Raw genomic sequence first — 19,029 nt, forward strand, 5'->3', positions numbered from 1 at the left:
ATTCTCCAGGGTATAGAATATTAATTAGCCTGGCATTTGAGAGGTTACAACAGACACGTTTTTTGCTTGGGAGGGGGTCCACGTTAATAAAGGCGGGTGATTTACCATATGTTGCAAATCCTTGCTGTGCTCCACGGAAACAAAATAAGCAAATAGGTCATTCTGGGAGCGTTGACAAGGGGGTACGGCGGGGGGGGGGGTGTGTGGAGAGAGGCAGCGGACGAAGGATGGGTTAAAGACAGAGCAGTTCTGCCAAAAAATTACTAGAGCCTTTAGGAATTAATCACCTCTTTTCCTTGATGGGGAAAGAGAGGCTTGTCTTATGGTTATTCTACGGCACCCAAACGGCCATTAGGACCCAGTTTCATACATAAAGCTGCATGAAAAGGGGCTTTTCTCCCAAGCAGAGGGCAATGCATTTTATGAGAAACGGTGTAAAAGGTTGGGCGATGAATGCCACAGCCAGGGAACATTCGCTGGCATGAAACGCTAATTAGTAATTGCTAATTAAATGAGGGAGGGGCTGGTAACGTTGGAACGTTCCCACTAATCACCGCTCATCTCTGCTCCATCCCTGTGAAACAACGCAGAAGCCTGGATCTGCAGGACGTGCCCTAAATGCACAACCTCGCAGGTTTCATCTTGCCTCTGTCTGCAGATAAAAGAGATGGCGAGGTCGATTGTGGCAATTTTAGAAGGTCCCCCCCCCCACCACACCCCCCCCCCCAAAAAGCCTTCCCGTTGCTTTATCTGAAACCCGACCCATCCATTTCTGGTACCCGTCCAGCTCACACCGTGCATTTTTTCTCAGGTGCCCGGGGAACGAAGCAGCCTCGCTTCCTCGGTGGGTCAAAGCCTTCGTCCGCTCCTTATTCTATTGTAGGTTCTACAGGCCCACTCTGGAGAGCTCCTCAATGGGCTGTCAGCTTCGGGTGGAGGATGGGCGGGCCGTTTGATGATCTCGGTACCGACACTTGTTCTTTCAGGGCCCGAATCTGTCCAGGCTACCGTCAGCACTGCAGCAGGTGGTCACAGGAACTTAATCAGCGCTCATTGGAATGAGGGGAATGGCTTGGCCCCTGGAAAGGCAGGGGAAGAGGGAACGCACATAATTGAGGGCTGGGGGGCAGGGGCACATAACTCATTAAAATGCTTAAAACATCATTTTTGATGACTTGCACTTTTTGGAGGGGAGGGTCAGAAGCCTTACGCAAGAAAGAAAGGGATATAAAGTTGGGTTAATGTCCGTATAATAAATAGCGTTGGCAGGCGTTCACAATCGTCGTTCTGAATTTCAGCAGCAGAGCGTCTGTGGACAAAACGACGTCAAACGTCAGAGGGAAGCCTTTTTTCCAGGTCAGGATCTTTGTACCACATGGAACAAGCAAGGAGTCCGACATCCCTGTGGTCCTTTATTCCCATCAATGCCCTTTTTTTGCAGATTTTAAGGGGGAATTAAGAATTTGATATCTTCTTCTTGAAATAAAACGTACCAGCTCGTCCCATTTTAGGGACAGTCGGGGGAATTTGAATATATGTGTTGTCATTTGGGTAAGATTAAAGACTTGTGTGTTTCTGCATGTGAGTCTAAATTTTTTCTGTGGGGGGAAGTTAACAGGTGCACGTTAACTAAGACTGGGATCTCATGATACCTGTCGTTGACTCGAAACTGAAGCATTAAAAGGAATGAAATGAAAACATTAATAAGAAATTAAATGGGAAAAAGCTGACCTATGTTGCTTTTATATACACGCTCGGTCTCTTGAATACCAACGCAGAAATTCCAGCAGCCCAACACATACACTGATTTTTCCTGAAAAACCTCTTTTGGCCTGGAAAACTTCTTTTGGGATTTTCCCTAAAAAACGCCTTTTAGGTTAGACTTTTAGACTTTCTCACTTTTGCAACCTACATGTGCACAGGCATGGTAAGTTGAATCTGATCCAATGCGTAGTCTCTGCTATGGTCAGGTTGTGACAGATATTTTAGACTGATGGTACCTGATAGATGAGCCCTGTGCAAACCCACAGATGACACATTGTATCATAGGGCCAACATTGCAACAATGACTCACAGAGCCTCATCCTTCCTGCCGTGCAAGTGTTACTTCTCACTTAGAGGGAGATGCGCATAAGAATGAGATACGTTTTTGGGGCGCCTGGGTGGCTCAGTGGGTTAAGCCGCTGCCTTCCGCTCAAGTCATGATCCCAGGGTCCTGGGATCGAGTCCCGCATCGGGCTCTCCGCTGAGCGGAGAGCCTGCTTTCCTCTCTCTCTCTCTCTCTCTCTCTCTATCTGCGTCTCTCTGCCTACTTGTGATCTCTCTCTGTCAGATAAATAAATAAAATCTTTAAAAAAAAAAAAAAAAAAGAATGAGATACGTTTTCAAGGACCAGCGATGGGTACGTGCTTTTTATAGTTGACCACCTAAAAGATCCTGTTTTCTCTTGCAGGGTTTTTAAGTACCGGCGACCAGGCGGCCAAAGGCAACTACGGGCTCCTGGATCAGATCCAGGCGCTACGGTGGATTGAGGAGAACGTCGGGGCCTTCGGCGGCGACCCCAAGCGAGTGACCATCTTCGGCTCCGGGGCGGGAGCCTCTTGCGTCAGTCTGTTGACCTTGTCGCACTATTCAGAAGGTAACAGGGGCATCCCCGAGCTGGTGCACGACCCCCAGGGCTGAGCCAGGAACACACACGGAGTGCAGATCCCAGGGACACTTTGCGTCTCTTGCAGCTGAAAATCCCCCATCTTGTTTTAGGTTCTAGAAGCTCATTCTTGAGAGCTCCCACCCTCCTTCTCCCTCTCCTCCTCCTTCTTTTCCTTCCTCTTCCTCTTCTTATTTTATAGATTTTATTTATTTATCTGAGAGACAGAGAGAGATACAGACTTCCCCATAAGTACGGAGCCCTATGCGGAACTCGATCCCAGGACCTCAGGATCATGGCCTTGAGCCGAAGGCAGATGCTTAACAACTAAGCCACCCAGGCGCCCCCCATTCTTCGAACTCAGCTTTCTTTCCCTGTGAACTATATTTTGTCATCTAGGTTCAATGAACAATTAGATGCCAGTTGCAACACTTGGGACAAAATGGGTCCTTCAGAAAGACCCAACGCTTTTGCTTCTGCCTTTCTGACTTGATTCGGTCAACTTGAAATTTTATCATTTCGGTCAATGTTAGATTCAGTCAACTTCTCATGTCAACTTGGGGAAGATAATACAGAAGAGAAACAGGGATATGGGTAAGGGTTGCAGATTTGTTCATTCAGTAAGCAATGGGGCTCGTGGCCATGGGATTGTTCTTTTTTTTTTCTTTTTTCTTTTTTAAATCACTGGTCTGGGACAACCATATGGCACAGTCCATTAAGTGTCTGACTCTTGATCTCAGCTCAGGTCATGATCTCAGGGTCCTGTGATCCTGCCCTGCATCAGGGTCCATGCTGGGCGTGAAGCCTACTTACGTGTTCCCCCCTCTGTCTTGCTCTGCTACTCCCTCCACTTAAAACAATTTTTAAAAAATTAATTTAATAATAATAATAATAATAAACCTAACTACGCCAACTCAAGGTGGCTCCCTCACATCCATTGGTAAACTGTAGCACTGAAGGGGAAACTTGAAGCTCATCTACTCCAAAGCCGCCATTTATAAAAAGGAAACAGAAGCCCAGAGAGGTTGGTTAACCCACCTAGGGTCACACAGCAATGAGAGAGCCCGGCAAGAAACAAAGCTTCCCAGACCCCAATTCAAATCGTTGTTTGAATTCCCATCATTCCCCCAAGACCAAGAAACATCGGGGATGACTAAAGGGCAGTCCTGGTCTTCTGTACAGAACCGAATTGCCTTACAGATTCAGGAACATCTCTGCAAATTCCCCATTGCCTCCCCTAGCTGGTGTTTTACGGACCAACTGCTTTTCCACTTAAATTTTCCTTAGGAAATAAGTGTTCAGCTTGAGTAGAAATTTTCACTGGTCCCAGGCACCAATGGATTTTCAGCGTAGTACGGACATTCAGAACTCACTTGCCAATAACATGCTCAGTGCAGGGACCCGAAGCAACCATCAGTCCAATCAAAGCAGAAAGACTTGTAGGGGACTTCGTAGTGTCTAAGGAGAGCTCAAATTCAGGCCTCACACTTGTATCATCCCTTTGTTTTTACAAAAATGAAACTGTGCATAATGAGAGGGGACATTGGTGATATCCATTCTTACAGCATTCCAGAAAATATTGGGATTTTCCCATTTGTCAAGGGATAGAATCCCAGATCTCGAGTGAACAAGTAGTCAGGACCGGCTTCCGTAATAGACACAAGAAACCAAATGTAATTGGAGAAAGAGCATAATTACTTAAATCGAGCAATCAGAAATGAGCGAGCTCTGTGGCAAGGCTGTGCCTGGGTCAGGGTTCTGCAAAGCAGCTTTTCAGAACAACCCAGGAAGACAGAAATACCCAGACTGTCAGCCTTAGAATGGTACGTCTAGCCATGTCTAAAAAACAGTCACCACGTGCATGAAAAAGGATGTTTTCGTGAAGATGTTCACCATGGCATTATAATTTTTTTTAAGATTTTATTTATTTATTTGACAGACAGAGATCACAAGTAGGCAGAGAGGCAGGCAGAGAGAGAGGGGGGAAAGCAGAGAGTCCAATAGGGGCTCAATCCCAGGACCCTGGGATCATAACCTGAGCCAAAGGCAGAGGCTTTAACCCACAGAGCCACACAGGCGCCCCTCACCATGGCATTAGAGCAAAGACTCAAAAGAAAAGCTCCAAAGTTGGAAAGACAAGAAGGTGATAAGAACAGGTGCATGTGTTCGAAGGAACAGTCATTAGCACCAAGAACTGTGGAGCAGGTGTCCGGTTCCCTGAGAAACACCATCAAAGCTGTACATTTCTTGGGCTCAATCGTATAAAATAGAATGTTGACGCAGGTGAGCCTGAATGACCCTAAAATGCAGACCTGACTTGTATTTTCTGGTCTGAATGACGGGTAGCATTTTTCTTTATCTAATTTTTCAAGGTTTATCCGGGATTGTATTCTGTATCTCACACTCACATGTGCACACACACACACAGACACACACCTCCATCCGTCAAAGCCAATCAGTGTCATAGGAAGAAAAAAAAAAAAAGGTAACTTGCAGGAATACTTTTTGTCATCCTGATGATTTTAACAATAGATCCAGCATTGACATCGTTTCTTTCTCGTGTGCCCACACGTGAATCTTGAGGGCTAAACACACCCGTCCAGAGCTGTACGTCTCTGGGAGCATCACCAGCTCTGGGACACTGGCCCCCCAACAACTTTGACGTTGCATTGCGCAAAGCCAGATGCATTTAAGATCTCTTGGGCCATGCTCCAATCTGCAGAATCCGATCTTCCTGATTGCAATCATGCTTTCCCCTCTTAATTGCTTGCATGACCTTAAAACTCTACAGGGCACAACCTTCTGGGCCCCCAGCTGAATTACTCTTCCAGAAACTCCCAAGACATCGGAGTTCCATCATGCTGGAATTTTAGAAAATGTCAGGAAGAGACAAGAAAGAGAATGCTATCATTTCATACCCCATCATCTCTTGTCCTGTAGTAGTGAAAAATAGAGGGTTTACAAAAATTTTTTTAATTACAGACATTCGTATACTAGATGGATCTGATAGAAATTTGTAAGCTACACTAAAGTTTACTCATCAAATTCTCCAATTTTTTTTTTTTTTCACTTTTCACCAAACAGACATTTCTTAACTTGTGACACAATACAAGACAGAAACGTCTAGGCTTTGAGTTAACGTGATTCCCAGATCAGTGATTTGTGGAAAAAGACATTTTGGGGGGGGGGGCATACCACCTAGCATTCTTTCAGGAATCGCTAATTTAATGACTATTTTAGTTGTAAAAGTTTCACGCCAGTACTGTATTGACGCTGAAATTAGAAATATGTGTCTGAATGTATACTCTGAAATGGATTTCAGTGGATGTTTTGGGTGTTTTGTTTGTTTGTTTTGTTTTTTCCCCATAATGAAGTGGTCCCTGGTTTAGTCAGGGAGGCAAAATGCACTTTGATGTCTCGTTGGCACAGAGCATGTTTTTAAGGAACGGAGGAGATGATAAGTCTGTGAGGCTTTATTTACAGCATCTGGGGATGGGGATGCCAACACGGCATGAACACAGGGACGGATACATGCAATGCACTTTTTTTTCCTTTTCTTTTAAACCACGGCCCAACATTGTACCTTGTAAATGCAGTTTCATTTCCGTAAACGCCGTGCGGGTGTGTGCTGCCTGCGTGAAGACCATCCCAGAAAACCAACGTCCAGCAGGCGAGGGCGGGGGGGGGGAGGGGAAGGGGGCGAGAAAGAGATGGAAATGAGGAAAAAAAATCCTGAAAGAGCTGAATGCTACTGTATCCAGAAATTCACATGCCCGCGAGACAATCGGGGCCTTCTTTGCGAAGTAAAAGCTGCTTTTCTGTCCCTGGGGTTTTCATTTGCATGTCTACAACGTTGCACCTGCAGGTCTGTTCCAGAAGGCCATCATCCAGAGTGGCACGGCCCTGTCCAGCTGGGCGGTGAACTACCAGCCTGCCAAGTACACGCGGATATTGGCAGATAAGGTTGGCTGCAACATGCTGGATACGACCGACATGGTAGAATGTCTTCGGAATAAGAACTACAAAGAACTCATTCAGCAGACGATCACCCCCGCCACGTACCACATTTCCTTCGGCCCCGTCATCGACGGCGACGTGATCCCGGACGACCCTCAGATTCTGATGGAGCAGGGGGAGTTCCTGAACTACGACATCATGCTGGGCGTCAACCAGGGGGAAGGCCTGAAGTTTGTGGACGGCATCGTGGACAACGAGGACGGCGTGACGCCCAACGACTTTGACTTCTCCGTGTCCAACTTTGTGGACAACCTGTACGGCTACCCGGAGGGGAAAGACACGTTGCGGGAGACCATCAAATTCATGTACACGGACTGGGCCGACAAAGAGAACCCGGAGACGCGGCGGAAAACCCTGGTGGCTCTCTTCACGGACCACCAGTGGGTGGCCCCCGCCGTGGCCACGGCCGACCTCCACGCCCAGTACGGCTCTCCGACCTACTTCTACGCCTTCTACCACCACTGCCAAAGCGAAATGAAGCCCAGCTGGGCGGACTCGGCCCACGGCGATGAAGTGCCCTATGTCTTTGGGATCCCCATGATCGGCCCTACCGAACTCTTCAGCTGTAACTTCTCCAAGAACGATGTCATGCTCAGCGCGGTGGTCATGACCTACTGGACCAACTTCGCCAAAACCGGGTATGTGCTTCCCACGTCGGCTTCTTTCTTCTCTCCTAGTTTGTCTGGGTCCCCCATACAAGTGTGGCTCCTACAACTGAATGCAGACATGCTCTCGTGCACATACCTGATAACGGTAGGGGGATTTTACTAGCGTGCTCCCTGCATCACTAAAAAAAAAAAAAAAAGCCTGTTTCCCACCTGCTGCTTCAAGGTGGAGACCTACCTGGCAATTCTATTGCTCTCTGATCCCACAATTTCCAGGCTCAGTAGGACCTCTCTCCTTCAACAAGGAGATAAGGACCTGATCTCCCTGGGCAGCCTTATCAAAACCCGTGTGCTGCATGGCAGATTCTGCTTCTTGTGGACCCACGAGATAAAGCCAATCTCTTAATTCATCTAGAAAATACTATGTGCATGTATATACTCTATATTTAATCAGACATATACATAATTACATCTAGAGTGATTTTCTACAGTTATTTGTTTCCTATACATATACATATATTTACAAATATATTTATTCACTTAAATATGTCCTACACATTTATTTCATAAATATGTGTGTATATATGTACATATAGAAAATAAATCTATAAAAATATACAGAATACACCTAAAATGTATACAAATAGATATTTGTATACATATATGTATCTATTTGTATACATATATGTATCTATTTGTATATGTATCTATATGTATATATACATATAATTGTATATGTATCTATTTATATATTGTATATTTATATAGAAATAAATCTATATAAATATATAGAATACACCTAAAATGTACACAGATAGATACAAATAGATACATGTATGTATCTATTTGTATATGTGTGTATATATATGTATCTATTTGTACATATATAGGGAAGTATAGAAATACATGTTATTTACATATAAAATATATACATAGTATATAAATACGTGTGTGTGTTTGTATATATACATAACCTCAGAGGGAAGCTCATTGGCTCAAGTTAGTGGAAACCATATAAACCCACACATACAACAGTTCCCACCAGCGACCCTTGAGCAGCGTCTCTGCAAACAAGGAGACAGACTCCCCGACATTTCAAATAGCAGCAAACCTCACATCATCTTTTCATTTTTCTCTTGTCTAATAACACGACTGTGGAAACTAATGGGCTGTCATTCTCTCCTGCCGTCTCTGCTTCCTTCATTAACCTTGAGCCTTGTGCACAGAATTCACCTCGGAGCTGCCCACAGTCCCGAGGGTTGGAGGAGGACCCCATGGCGGGCCGGGCGTCGGGCTGGGACTCCCAGCCAGTGGCAGCCCCCCAGTGCCCGAGCCCTACGCAGCTCGAGACACAAGCTGTGGGGATGCCACGGGCGTCCACGCTTACTTCGGGTTCCAGTGGGTGTCATTCTTTACGGAGACCCCCAATACTCCTGGGCGGCAAGCGGTTCCAGAATATTTTGTGGTCTTAGCAAAAGTACGGCGTGCTTATAGAGTGGCAAGTGTGTGGCACGGACACACACTTGGAACTGTCAGATGTGACCAGTTTGGTCTAAGAAATTCTCGTTTGGGGATGGGGGGGGAGGGACCAGAGGATGTGTGGACCTTTGGGAAAGTTGCTGGCCTGTCGCCTGAAAATTCTCTCTTCGACAAGGACATGGCTGAGGTCATGTTCACAAGCATTTTTATACCATCCTTGTTTTGCATTATTATACCATTCCTGCGGCTCCTAAAACTGGGTACTACAGACGGTGTCGATTCAAACCACAAAAATATCTTGCCTCAGAGTTCGGATGCTGGAAGTCCGAAATGCAGGTGTTCACAGAGCCAAGCTTCCTCTAAAACCTCTACGGGAAGGTTTCACGCTACTTCCTAGCTGCTGGTGCTTGGCAGGTGTCTTTGGCATGGCTGTCCAGCGACGTCCTTCCCATTCCTGCATCTGCCTCCCAGGCCAGCCCTCCTGGGTCTCTCTGTCTTTACATGCCCGTCTTTTCAACAAAGTGTCGGTCAGATTGCCTCTTAGAAGTCCCATCTTCTCTGTCCCATCTTGATGGATGCCATCTGCCATGGCCTTATTTCCACAGAAGGCCCCATTCTGAGGGACTGGGGGTGAGCATTTCAGCCTGTGTTGATGTCAAGGGGGAACACGTCAAACATCAGCTCTGTGAAAGGCAGTATAATGCCCCGTTGTGTCCCTGAACTCAGGTATGGGATGCCTTTCCTAGCCAAGTGTCACATTCTTGAAGCAGAAAGCCTCACAGGACCGCATCCCAAATGATGGCCAGCCCGTTCACGGACACTGGCATCCACACACAGCAGTCTTAACATCATATCTAAACACACTGCCGTTGCCTACCTTGGTTAAAACCACATACTTTTTTTTCCTTCCGTGTTTGGAGATGAACTTCCTATGATTTTCTTAAATGGGAAGCGAGGATCATTCATCCCCCGTGTAACTGAACCATTAAAAAACTGGTAAAATCCAAACAAAGCCATTAAATTCTCATTAGAGCCTCTCGCCTTGCCAAAGAATCAGAGGCCGATGCTCTTGTACTGTTTAAAAAAGGAAGAGAAAAAGATAAATGGAATTAATTAATGTCACGGGATGGGAATGAGCTCCTACCACCCAATGGACCTTTTCACCAAGACCTATCAAAGATGGAGCCAGGATTAAAAAACACCACAACGTTCCGTGACTGCATGCTATTTTTAATGCCCTCCGTGCCCGAGATTCTACTGGACACTGGTCCCCAAATTTCAAGTCTCTGTGCCTAGCACCTTCTTGGGAACGAGGGTCATTCATTGCAGACGGAATCAAGACAGCATGGAGCAGGTGGGACTTCTAAGCCAATCTGTCTGACACGTTGATAAGATGGCCATCCCAAGATAGAGACACGTAGGCAGGTTGCCACGGAATGTCCTGTGTGGGAGTATCTCGCCATCTGTCCATCACAACATGTTGCTATGGGGAGACGAGGACATGGCGTCAGGACACGCATCCCCATTTTCCTTTGGTGTTTCTTCCAATCTTCTGCACCTTCGAGACACCACACGTGGTCCTTAGTGCTCACACGTCAGACCAGGCACGTGTAATGCTGGCGCCACTTGTCATACAACCCAAAACTCATGGCTGTGACCTTCTGTCTGGGTTTTAATGTCTACATTCCATGGTTTATTTGTGGTGAAGCACAGAAGACTCATGTTGGGAGTATGAACGTAGGAGAGAGAGAGGAAGGAGAGAGGAGAGTTCCTTAGAGCTTAGAGGCTGTTTCCGTGATCTGGGTTAGAAGATTCGCCCCAAACAGGGCTGGAAAAACAACAGCCTAGGTCAAGACAGGTACGAGTCTACAAATAAAGCTGATGTGGAAAGTTCTGATCAAAGAGAAGTGAACATCTAAAATGAATTCCAAGGTTTACAGAGCATGAGGAAGAAGCGCCCTCTGTGTCATCTACATCTTTGGGAACACGAGACTCACCCAGTCCGTAGAACCCAGGTACTCGTGGACCAAACACTGATTTGGTTTGCGTCCTGTGTGGGAAGTGCCAATAACGGGGACACCAAGGGAGACTTGATCTCTATAGAACACATTGCAACAAATAGCGTTTGGGACAACCAGATGAAGCCTTGTCCATGGAAGGGTTACTGAAATGGTATCAGAGTTGAGAGAATGGAAGTTGGTGGCCCAAGGCAACCAACACAGATTTCAATTCTTGGATTTGTTCTCAGGACATCGGTGTCAGTCTGCCTCAGAGGCCATGACTTTCGATTTTGTTGGTTATCCTGGGATGAATTTGTATTCAACCTAAAGCGAGAGGCACTTAGGGTGGATGGCTTAGGGAGAGCAGCCTACACCTTTCCTGCCAAAACACAATTTAAGCTGAATGAAGGAACATCTCCACCTGGTGTGTAGGGGGACATGTGTCATTGGACCCATTTTCTTGGTGCATAATGGGTGGTCTTCTTTTGAAAGGTCTAGTAGCAGATAGTCAGCTACCACATGATGTTAGGTGGAAGGGGGACCTTCCACCATCAAGAAGAGCCTCTCGGAGAGTTTACCGCTACTTTTAAAGAGACCATATTGTCTGTCTCTAGCAAATAAAATGGATCACGAGAGCTTAGAAATGCACTTGACTATTCCCTACCAGAAGGATGTCCCCAATGATGACAGGTGGAAATGTGTTTCAGGTGCTGGGAAATGGAGATACAGGTATATGCCCTGGGGATTTTACTAGGGAGAGAAGATACGTCCATTTCATTCTATCCTTAATCATTATGATCTTTAATTTTACTTATGGAAATTAAAACGTGCCGCTGGTGGAAGTCAGGTCTAAAAGGCAAGACACTCTTATCCCACTTAGAGGTCTTGTTGTGTTTGGAGAATTTGACCAAAAAAAAAAAAAAAAAAAAAAAAAAAAAGATGGACTTTCCTGAGCTCTGTGAGTTTATATTGGGTTAAGGGGTCTGACTGTGCATCTCCAAGAGCTTTAATAGATAGATTGTATCAGGCTAAAGCTTACTTATCTGGATTTTCAAAATCCTCTGCTCTATTCTTTGAGAACAAAATAAACGTGTTTCTTTACCTTTCAAAAGCACACTGAATTTCAACAAAAATAGTCCAATATCCCACATGAACAGAACGCTCTCTTTCCTAGATGCCCCCTGCTTAATAAAAGGTCCACGCAGCTAATAGACCCAATTCAGTGAAATCAGATCGATGGAAAAATAGTAGGAATCCTCACCACCTTTCTTTGCTTTTAGAACAATAAAAATCAATAACAACTGTTTCCATGGCAGATTCCAATTAAACAGGAATTTTTTCAAAAATGTATTCCAGAAAACTCAAAAAAAGGAAACATGAGGTGCTCTATGGAAGCAAACATTTTTATGAAACATTGTAAGAATTGTAAAGAGATAAAAAAATTATTTTTAAATCGATTAATGCTTATAAATGAACACATAAATAAGAAAACTCATGACATGGGGACCTATAATTTTGTTTTATTTTCTTAATCCCATTAGTAAAATAAAAGCACTGCAGTGAGTGTGTCTTCAGTTAAAAGGTAAAAATTTCTTTTCCTATATACCACATTTATAATTATATCTACATATCATATATAGATATCTACATATATAGTACATTTTAGCAGTGTATACTATGGTATACAATATATATTCATACAGTATATATTGTACTATAAAGCTACCATATACTTTTATACAGTATATACTATATGGTATACCAGATATAATGTGGGATAGATTATATACTATATGTGCTGTATAACATACAGTATATACTGTGGTATATACTGTGGTATACAGTACATGCTATCTATAGTACATAATATACTATGGTGTAAGTATAATTGTCTACAATGTATACTATAGATAGCATATATGCTGTGATATACAATCCAGACTATGTACTGTATATAGTATGCCATATAAACTATAGTATACAGTATATACTATTCACAGTGTATAAGATACTGTGGCATACAGTATTTTTATACAATGTATACTATAGACAGTATATAATATACCGCATATGCTATTGTTTATAGCATATGCAATATAAAAATACAGTATACCATTCAATAAATATTATGTATACTATACCACATATACTGTGGTGTACAGTACACTTTTATCAATGTATACTATAGGCAGTATATCTATATTATATATGCTATGATTTATAAACATACAATATACAAATACAGTATACCATATATACTATGGTACAGAGTAAGTACTATGTACAGTATACAGTGAACCTCATATACTGTGGTGTACAGTATGCTTTTACACCATGTACTCTATAGATAGTATATGATTTACTGCCAATGCTATGATTCGTAATATATGCAATATACAAACACAGTATACTGTATATACTGTGGTGTACATCAGTATCATGTGCTGTGTATAGTATACCATATATATTGTGTTATATAGTGTAGTTTGATACAGCGTAAACTATAGACAGTATATAGTAGATTGTATATGCTATGATTTAGAATACAATACAAATCCGTATACTATATATACTTTGGTATACAGTAAATATATGCAGTGCATAGTATACCGTATATACTATGGCATGAAGTGAATACTATGTACAGTATACCATGTACCTAACACACTGTATATGCTATGATTCATAATATATGTCATATACAAATACAGTATACTATATATACTGTGGTATACAGTCAGTATCTTGTGCTGTGTATAGTATACCATATATACTGTGGTATACAGTATAGTTTGATACAATGTATACTATAGACAGTATATAATAGGTCGTATATGCTATGATTTATAATATACTACAATATATATATACCTTGGTATACAGTAAATACTATGCACAGTATACTGTGTACCTAATATACTATGTATATGCTATGATTTATAATATATGCAATATACAAATATAGTATGCCATATATACTGTGGTAAACAGTAAATATGTGCAGTGTGTAGTATACCGTATATACTGTGGCAGGCAGTAAATACTATGCACAGTATACCACGTTCCTAACACACTGTATATGCTATGATTTGTAATATATGCAATATACAAAAATAGTATACCATAAATAATATCATATATCATGTGCACTGTATACAGTATGCTGGATATACTGTGGTATACGGTAAATATGCACAGTGTATAGTATACCATATATACTGTGGTATATAGTAAATACCACACACAGTGTATAGTATAGTATACCGTATATTCTGTGGTATACTGTAAATACCATGCACAGTGTATAGTATACCGTATATACTGTGGTATACAGTAATAGCCACATATTTATAGTATACCATATATATTGCAGTATAAAGTAAATATGCACAGTGTATACTGTACCGTATATACTGTGGCATATAGTAAATATGCACAGTGTATAGTGTACCATATTTACTATAATATACAGTAAATGCTATGAACATTTTACAGTATACCATATATACTGTGGTATACAGTATCCACAGTGTATAGTATACCGTATATACTGTGGTACACAGTAAATATGCACAGTGTATAGTATACCATATTTATTGTGGTATACGGTAAATACCATGCACAGTGTATAGTATACCGTATATACTGTGGTATAAAGTACACGTTCATCTGGCATGCACTATATACAGGATATAGTATACAGTGCGTGCTGTGGGTATTACAGTATAATACTTTATAGTCCTCTGTCCCTAAGCAATTTGTAGATATTCCACTTTACATATTGGCAGAAGGGGGCAATATTTGTTAAGTTGTCCCTATTTGCACCACACTTTGTAGTGATTCCTTAACCTCCATCACTTACTTCCAATCCCAGTATTTTCACCCATTCTATAGATGAAGACGATGAGCCCCAAAGAGGCTTACAAGTTTGCTCACGACTTCACGCCTGTAAAGGGGGACAGCTGCAGAGCTTAATGCATGGAAATGCTTTGGACAACCTTGCACTGAGGGCAAAGGTCTCTCCCTTAGCAGACGCTGTCCCCGTTGATCACTCTATTGTTTGCATCCCACACAAGGCAGGGCCACATGTGTGGGCTTGAGGTCTTCAGGGAGGACCTTCGGTCCCCCAGTCTTCTGGCATGTGAGCTGAGAGGCAGGGGCTGGACATGGGTTTATAAATGCTGCCAAGAAGCTGTTGCCTGCAAAGCAGAAGTTCGAACACCCAGGGCAAGCAACGTGGGTGTGCCGGTCCCAGCTTGTCCTGGCTTCTCCATGATGTCGGAATGCCCAGGGCTGTCCACCACATGACATTGTGCCATGCATAACCTCAACGTTCTCGAAACAAATAAGCATTAAGATGGAGTACGTTTTTATATTTTGCTTGACCAACCCTAAAAATAAATGGAAGAAATGAGAATACAATATGTTGGGGAGGTTGGTTGTTCTATTAAGAAAATAAGTGGCAAAGATGCTTAAAGTACCACGTGCTGTGCATTATCCTTTAATTTTGACGATTCTTTTTCTCCTGGGCTCACTTATGTGAACAATAGGAAAAAATCTCAGGTTCCAAAATTGGCCCGGTGCACTTACCGTCTGCAGAACCCCTCGGTTTCTGGTACCGAGTGTTACTTCTCTTAAACACGTTAACCTCGCCGTATCTTAAAGTGTGATCTTATCAAGATTCTTAGAACTAATGGAATATGGTTTGATCTCTAGGTGGCTCAGCCTTCAACAGGTTCTCAAGTATATAAGTATCCCTCTTTCAGACAGAGAGCAAACACATGACGCCTATTACTACTGACTCACATTTTGCGATCATAAAGCCTGTTTTTAATTTGACTTTTAACATACATTTTACTTATTCAGCCTCCAATGTGTATTCATCTACTGCAGACGCCACTCTTTATTTATTTATTTATTTATTTATTTATTTATTTTTGTAAGATTTTATTTATTTATTTGACAGAGAGATCACAAGCAGATGGAGAGGCCGGCAGAGAGGGAGATAGAGGGAAGCAGGCTCCCTGCTGAGCAGAGAGCCCGATGCGGGACTCGATCCCAGGATCCCGAGATCATGACCCGAGCCGAAGGCAGTGGCTTAACCCACTGAGCCACCCAGGCGCAGACGCCACTCTTGAGCAAGAAAGAGAATGCCTAGTTTTTGAACAATGGCCTCCAAGTCAGGATTTCTGAGCCTCAATACTATTGGCATTTGTGACAAGAGACTTCCTTGTGTGGGGGGACTCTTGGGCACGGGAGAATGTTGAACAGTGCCCCCCAACCCTCCACGCATTCATGACATTTCTCTCCACCCATGATAACCCAACATGTCTCCAGATATTGCCAAATGTCCCTGTGTGGGGGGAAAGAATTTGTTCAGATTTATGGCGTAAAAGTAGCTACACTTAAAATCCTATAAAACTTCCTACACCCATTTTTTTTTCACCTTTTCCTGGTTGAAGAGCATTTGATCTTCTCAAAAAATAGTACAAATGTTAGGGAAATGCTGTACGTCCACCATCAGGAATGATGTTTAACATCAAGGGAAGGGAGAGAATGTTAATGAGAACATAAAATGGTGAGCACGTGTGGATTACAGCCAAAGGAGTCTGTGGGTTCTCGGGTCCCTGGTGCTCATCGGTAAACAGGTGTGGTTCCCCGGTTGTCATTCCCTGTGGTATTTGATGAGGAGGTTGACTTGTCCCCTGTCAAAGAGTGTGACCTTTCTCTTTTCTTCTCTCTTCTGCCCCCAGTGACCCGAACCAGCCTGTTCCTCAGGACACCAAGTTCATTCACACAAAACCCAATCGCTTCGAGGAAGTGGCGTGGTCCAAGTATAACCCCAAAGACCAGCTCTATCTGCATATTGGGCTAAAGCCCAGAGTGAGAGATCACTACCGGGCTACCAAGGTGGCTTTCTGGCTGGAACTGGTTCCCCACCTGCACAACCTCAATGAGATCTTCCAGTATGTGTCCACGACCACCAAGGTCCCCCCTCCTGACATGACCTCGTTCCCCTATGGCACCCGGCGGTCTCCCGCCAAGATCTGGCCCACCACCAAACGCCCGGCCATCACTCCTGCCAACAACCCCAAACATTCCAAGGACCCTCACAAGACGGGGCCCGAGGACACCACCGTCCTCATCGAAACCAAACGGGATTACTCCACCGAACTCAGCGTCACCATCGCCGTGGGGGCCTCCCTGCTCTTCCTCAACATCCTGGCCTTTGCGGCTCTGTACTACAAGAAGGACAAGAGGCGCCACGAGACACACCGGCGCCCCAGCCCCCAGAGAAACACGACCAACGACATCGCTCACATCCAGAACGAGGAGATCATGTCGCTGCAGATGAAGCAGCTGGAGCATGACCACGAGTGTGAGTCCCTTCAGGCTCACGACACTCTGAGGCTAACCTGTCCCCCGGACTACACCCTGACCCTGCGCCGGTCTCCGGACGACATCCCACTTATGACACCAAACACCATCACCATGATTCCCAACACACTGACGGGCATGCAGCCGTTGCACACGTTCAACACCTTCAGCGGAGGACAAAACAGTACAAATCTCCCCCACGGACACTCGACCACTCGGGTATAGCTGTGCGGTTCCCTTCCCCGCCCTCGGCTCCTCCCCACCGGAGAGAGGGAGAAAGAGAGAAAAGCAACATCTCCCCACGAGGAATGTCTGTCATCCCACTGACTTAGGACCGAAACGACCACCACCACCACCACAACAGAAACGCTGCGGGGCCACCATCGCGCGTATCCCCCGTGGACCCATCCCACGGGCATTTCCCAGTATTACGAGATCAACTTCTGACCCTGAGAAATGTGAAAATGATTTCATCGCCGTTCCAGGACCGTCAACATCCCCATCCCTCCAGCCAACGTTCAGCGTGACGAGGACATCGCCCTCTCTCAAGGACCTGGGTGTTTCCAATGCAACGAGAGAAGCTGGCCCTTTGGGAACTCAGCCAGGGACACTTAAAAAAGAAAAAAATTTTTTTTTAAATTACAATGGAAAAACAAAACAAAACACAAAGTTCTTTACGTGCCATATGACGGATGGCTCTACGGAAGGATTGAAAGACAGTGGGCTTTAACCCTGCCTATGGAGCTGTGATCCAGAGAGAAGGAGAAGAAGAATTTTCCTATTAAAAGAGCAGACTCTGTAGTAACATACCTATAGTTCTGTGCAAACCTGTTTTGCCAGCCTGAACTATATTTAAGAAACTTTGTAAAAAAAAAGAAAAAGAAAAAGAAAAAAATGTATATAGCTGTGAGTTTAAACAAAAACACACACAGAGGGTAAAAAAACAAAAACAAAACAAACAAACAAAAAAAACAAAAAAACAGCAACAACAAACCGACCAACAAAAAAAAAAAGCTTTTATTGGTGTTTTCCGTTTGAAAGAGCTTTTACCGACATTGTGCTTTTCATTGTGGTCTGTATGTATATATATATATATAAATATACACATTAGTCATTCACCTCTGTTTCCTCCCGGACGCAGGACGATTTTCTTCTTAATTCCTTGCGGTGAGCCAAGACGTGGGGCTTTCTAATGCGTTTCCTTTGCAGGAGGACGTGGGGACGTGCATCGGACCCAGACTGTCTGCGTGGTGGGGTTTTTTCCCCCTCTGCGGGGTTGCACAGATGCATGCAACAGCGTTCTTAGGAGCCTGCTGGTTGGAGGCCACTTTTATGTTCGGGTGTGTGTGTGTGAGCCTTCCTAAAGTTGCAACGCCGGGACAGATCCCCTGCGTGGAGTGTGTTAAAACCTGCTGAATGAGAAAACACGCACGCCCAGAGCGCCGGCAGGAGAAACAAAACACAGATCTTGGTCTGTCGTTGGGGTCCTTTGAATATGTTGAGGGAGAGTCGTGAACAGGAAAAGTTGCCAAAAGGGGAAGAAAGCTTGCCTTTGGCGGGGCCGTGCCCTGCCGAGTAAATACGGCTCAGTGTTCCCCCGCAGCTGCAGAAGGCTTTTGTTTAAGCAGTAAGTCCCTTATTTATCAGTGAGCAAGATTTTTTTTTTTATTCTTTCTATCATTTATCGGATAAAACATACGCTTGTCCGAAAGACCTGTCTTTCGTGGGCTTCTGTGTCACTCACAGATCCGTGAATATGGCGGAGAGGAGGCAAACCCCCAGAAAAGGGTAGAACATTGGAAGTGCTCTGCATGGGTTTCCCGGGGGACTTAGGATGGCCTTCCCCGTCCAGGTAAGAAACGCAGGTTCCTCACCCATTTTCGATGGGCAAGCTGGGGACTGG

The 19,029-nt window shown here is 44.1% G+C and overlaps 1 protein-coding gene across 4 annotated transcripts in view; it reads left to right on the forward strand.

Annotated features, from left to right (window-relative positions):
- The window catches only part of NLGN4X (neuroligin 4 X-linked), a 296,617-nt gene extending 278,557 nt beyond the window's left edge, over positions 1-18,060 (forward strand). For all 4 annotated transcript variants that reach the window (XM_044235128.1, XM_044235127.1, XM_044235126.1 and 1 more), the window contains 3 exons: positions 2,453-2,638; positions 6,513-7,302; positions 16,502-18,060. In XM_044235128.1, the coding sequence (XP_044091063.1) occupies positions 2,453-2,638; positions 6,513-7,302; positions 16,502-17,351 (1,826 nt within the window). In that variant the 3' untranslated portion in view covers positions 17,352-18,060. The remainder of the gene's footprint in view (positions 1-2,452; positions 2,639-6,512; positions 7,303-16,501) is intronic.
- Positions 18,061-19,029: the final 969 nt, after the last annotated feature.

The sequence above is a fragment of the Neovison vison genome, chromosome X (assembly GCF_020171115.1).
Source record: "Neovison vison isolate M4711 chromosome X, ASM_NN_V1, whole genome shotgun sequence".
Classification (NCBI taxonomy): Eukaryota; Metazoa; Chordata; class Mammalia; order Carnivora; family Mustelidae; genus Neogale; species Neogale vison.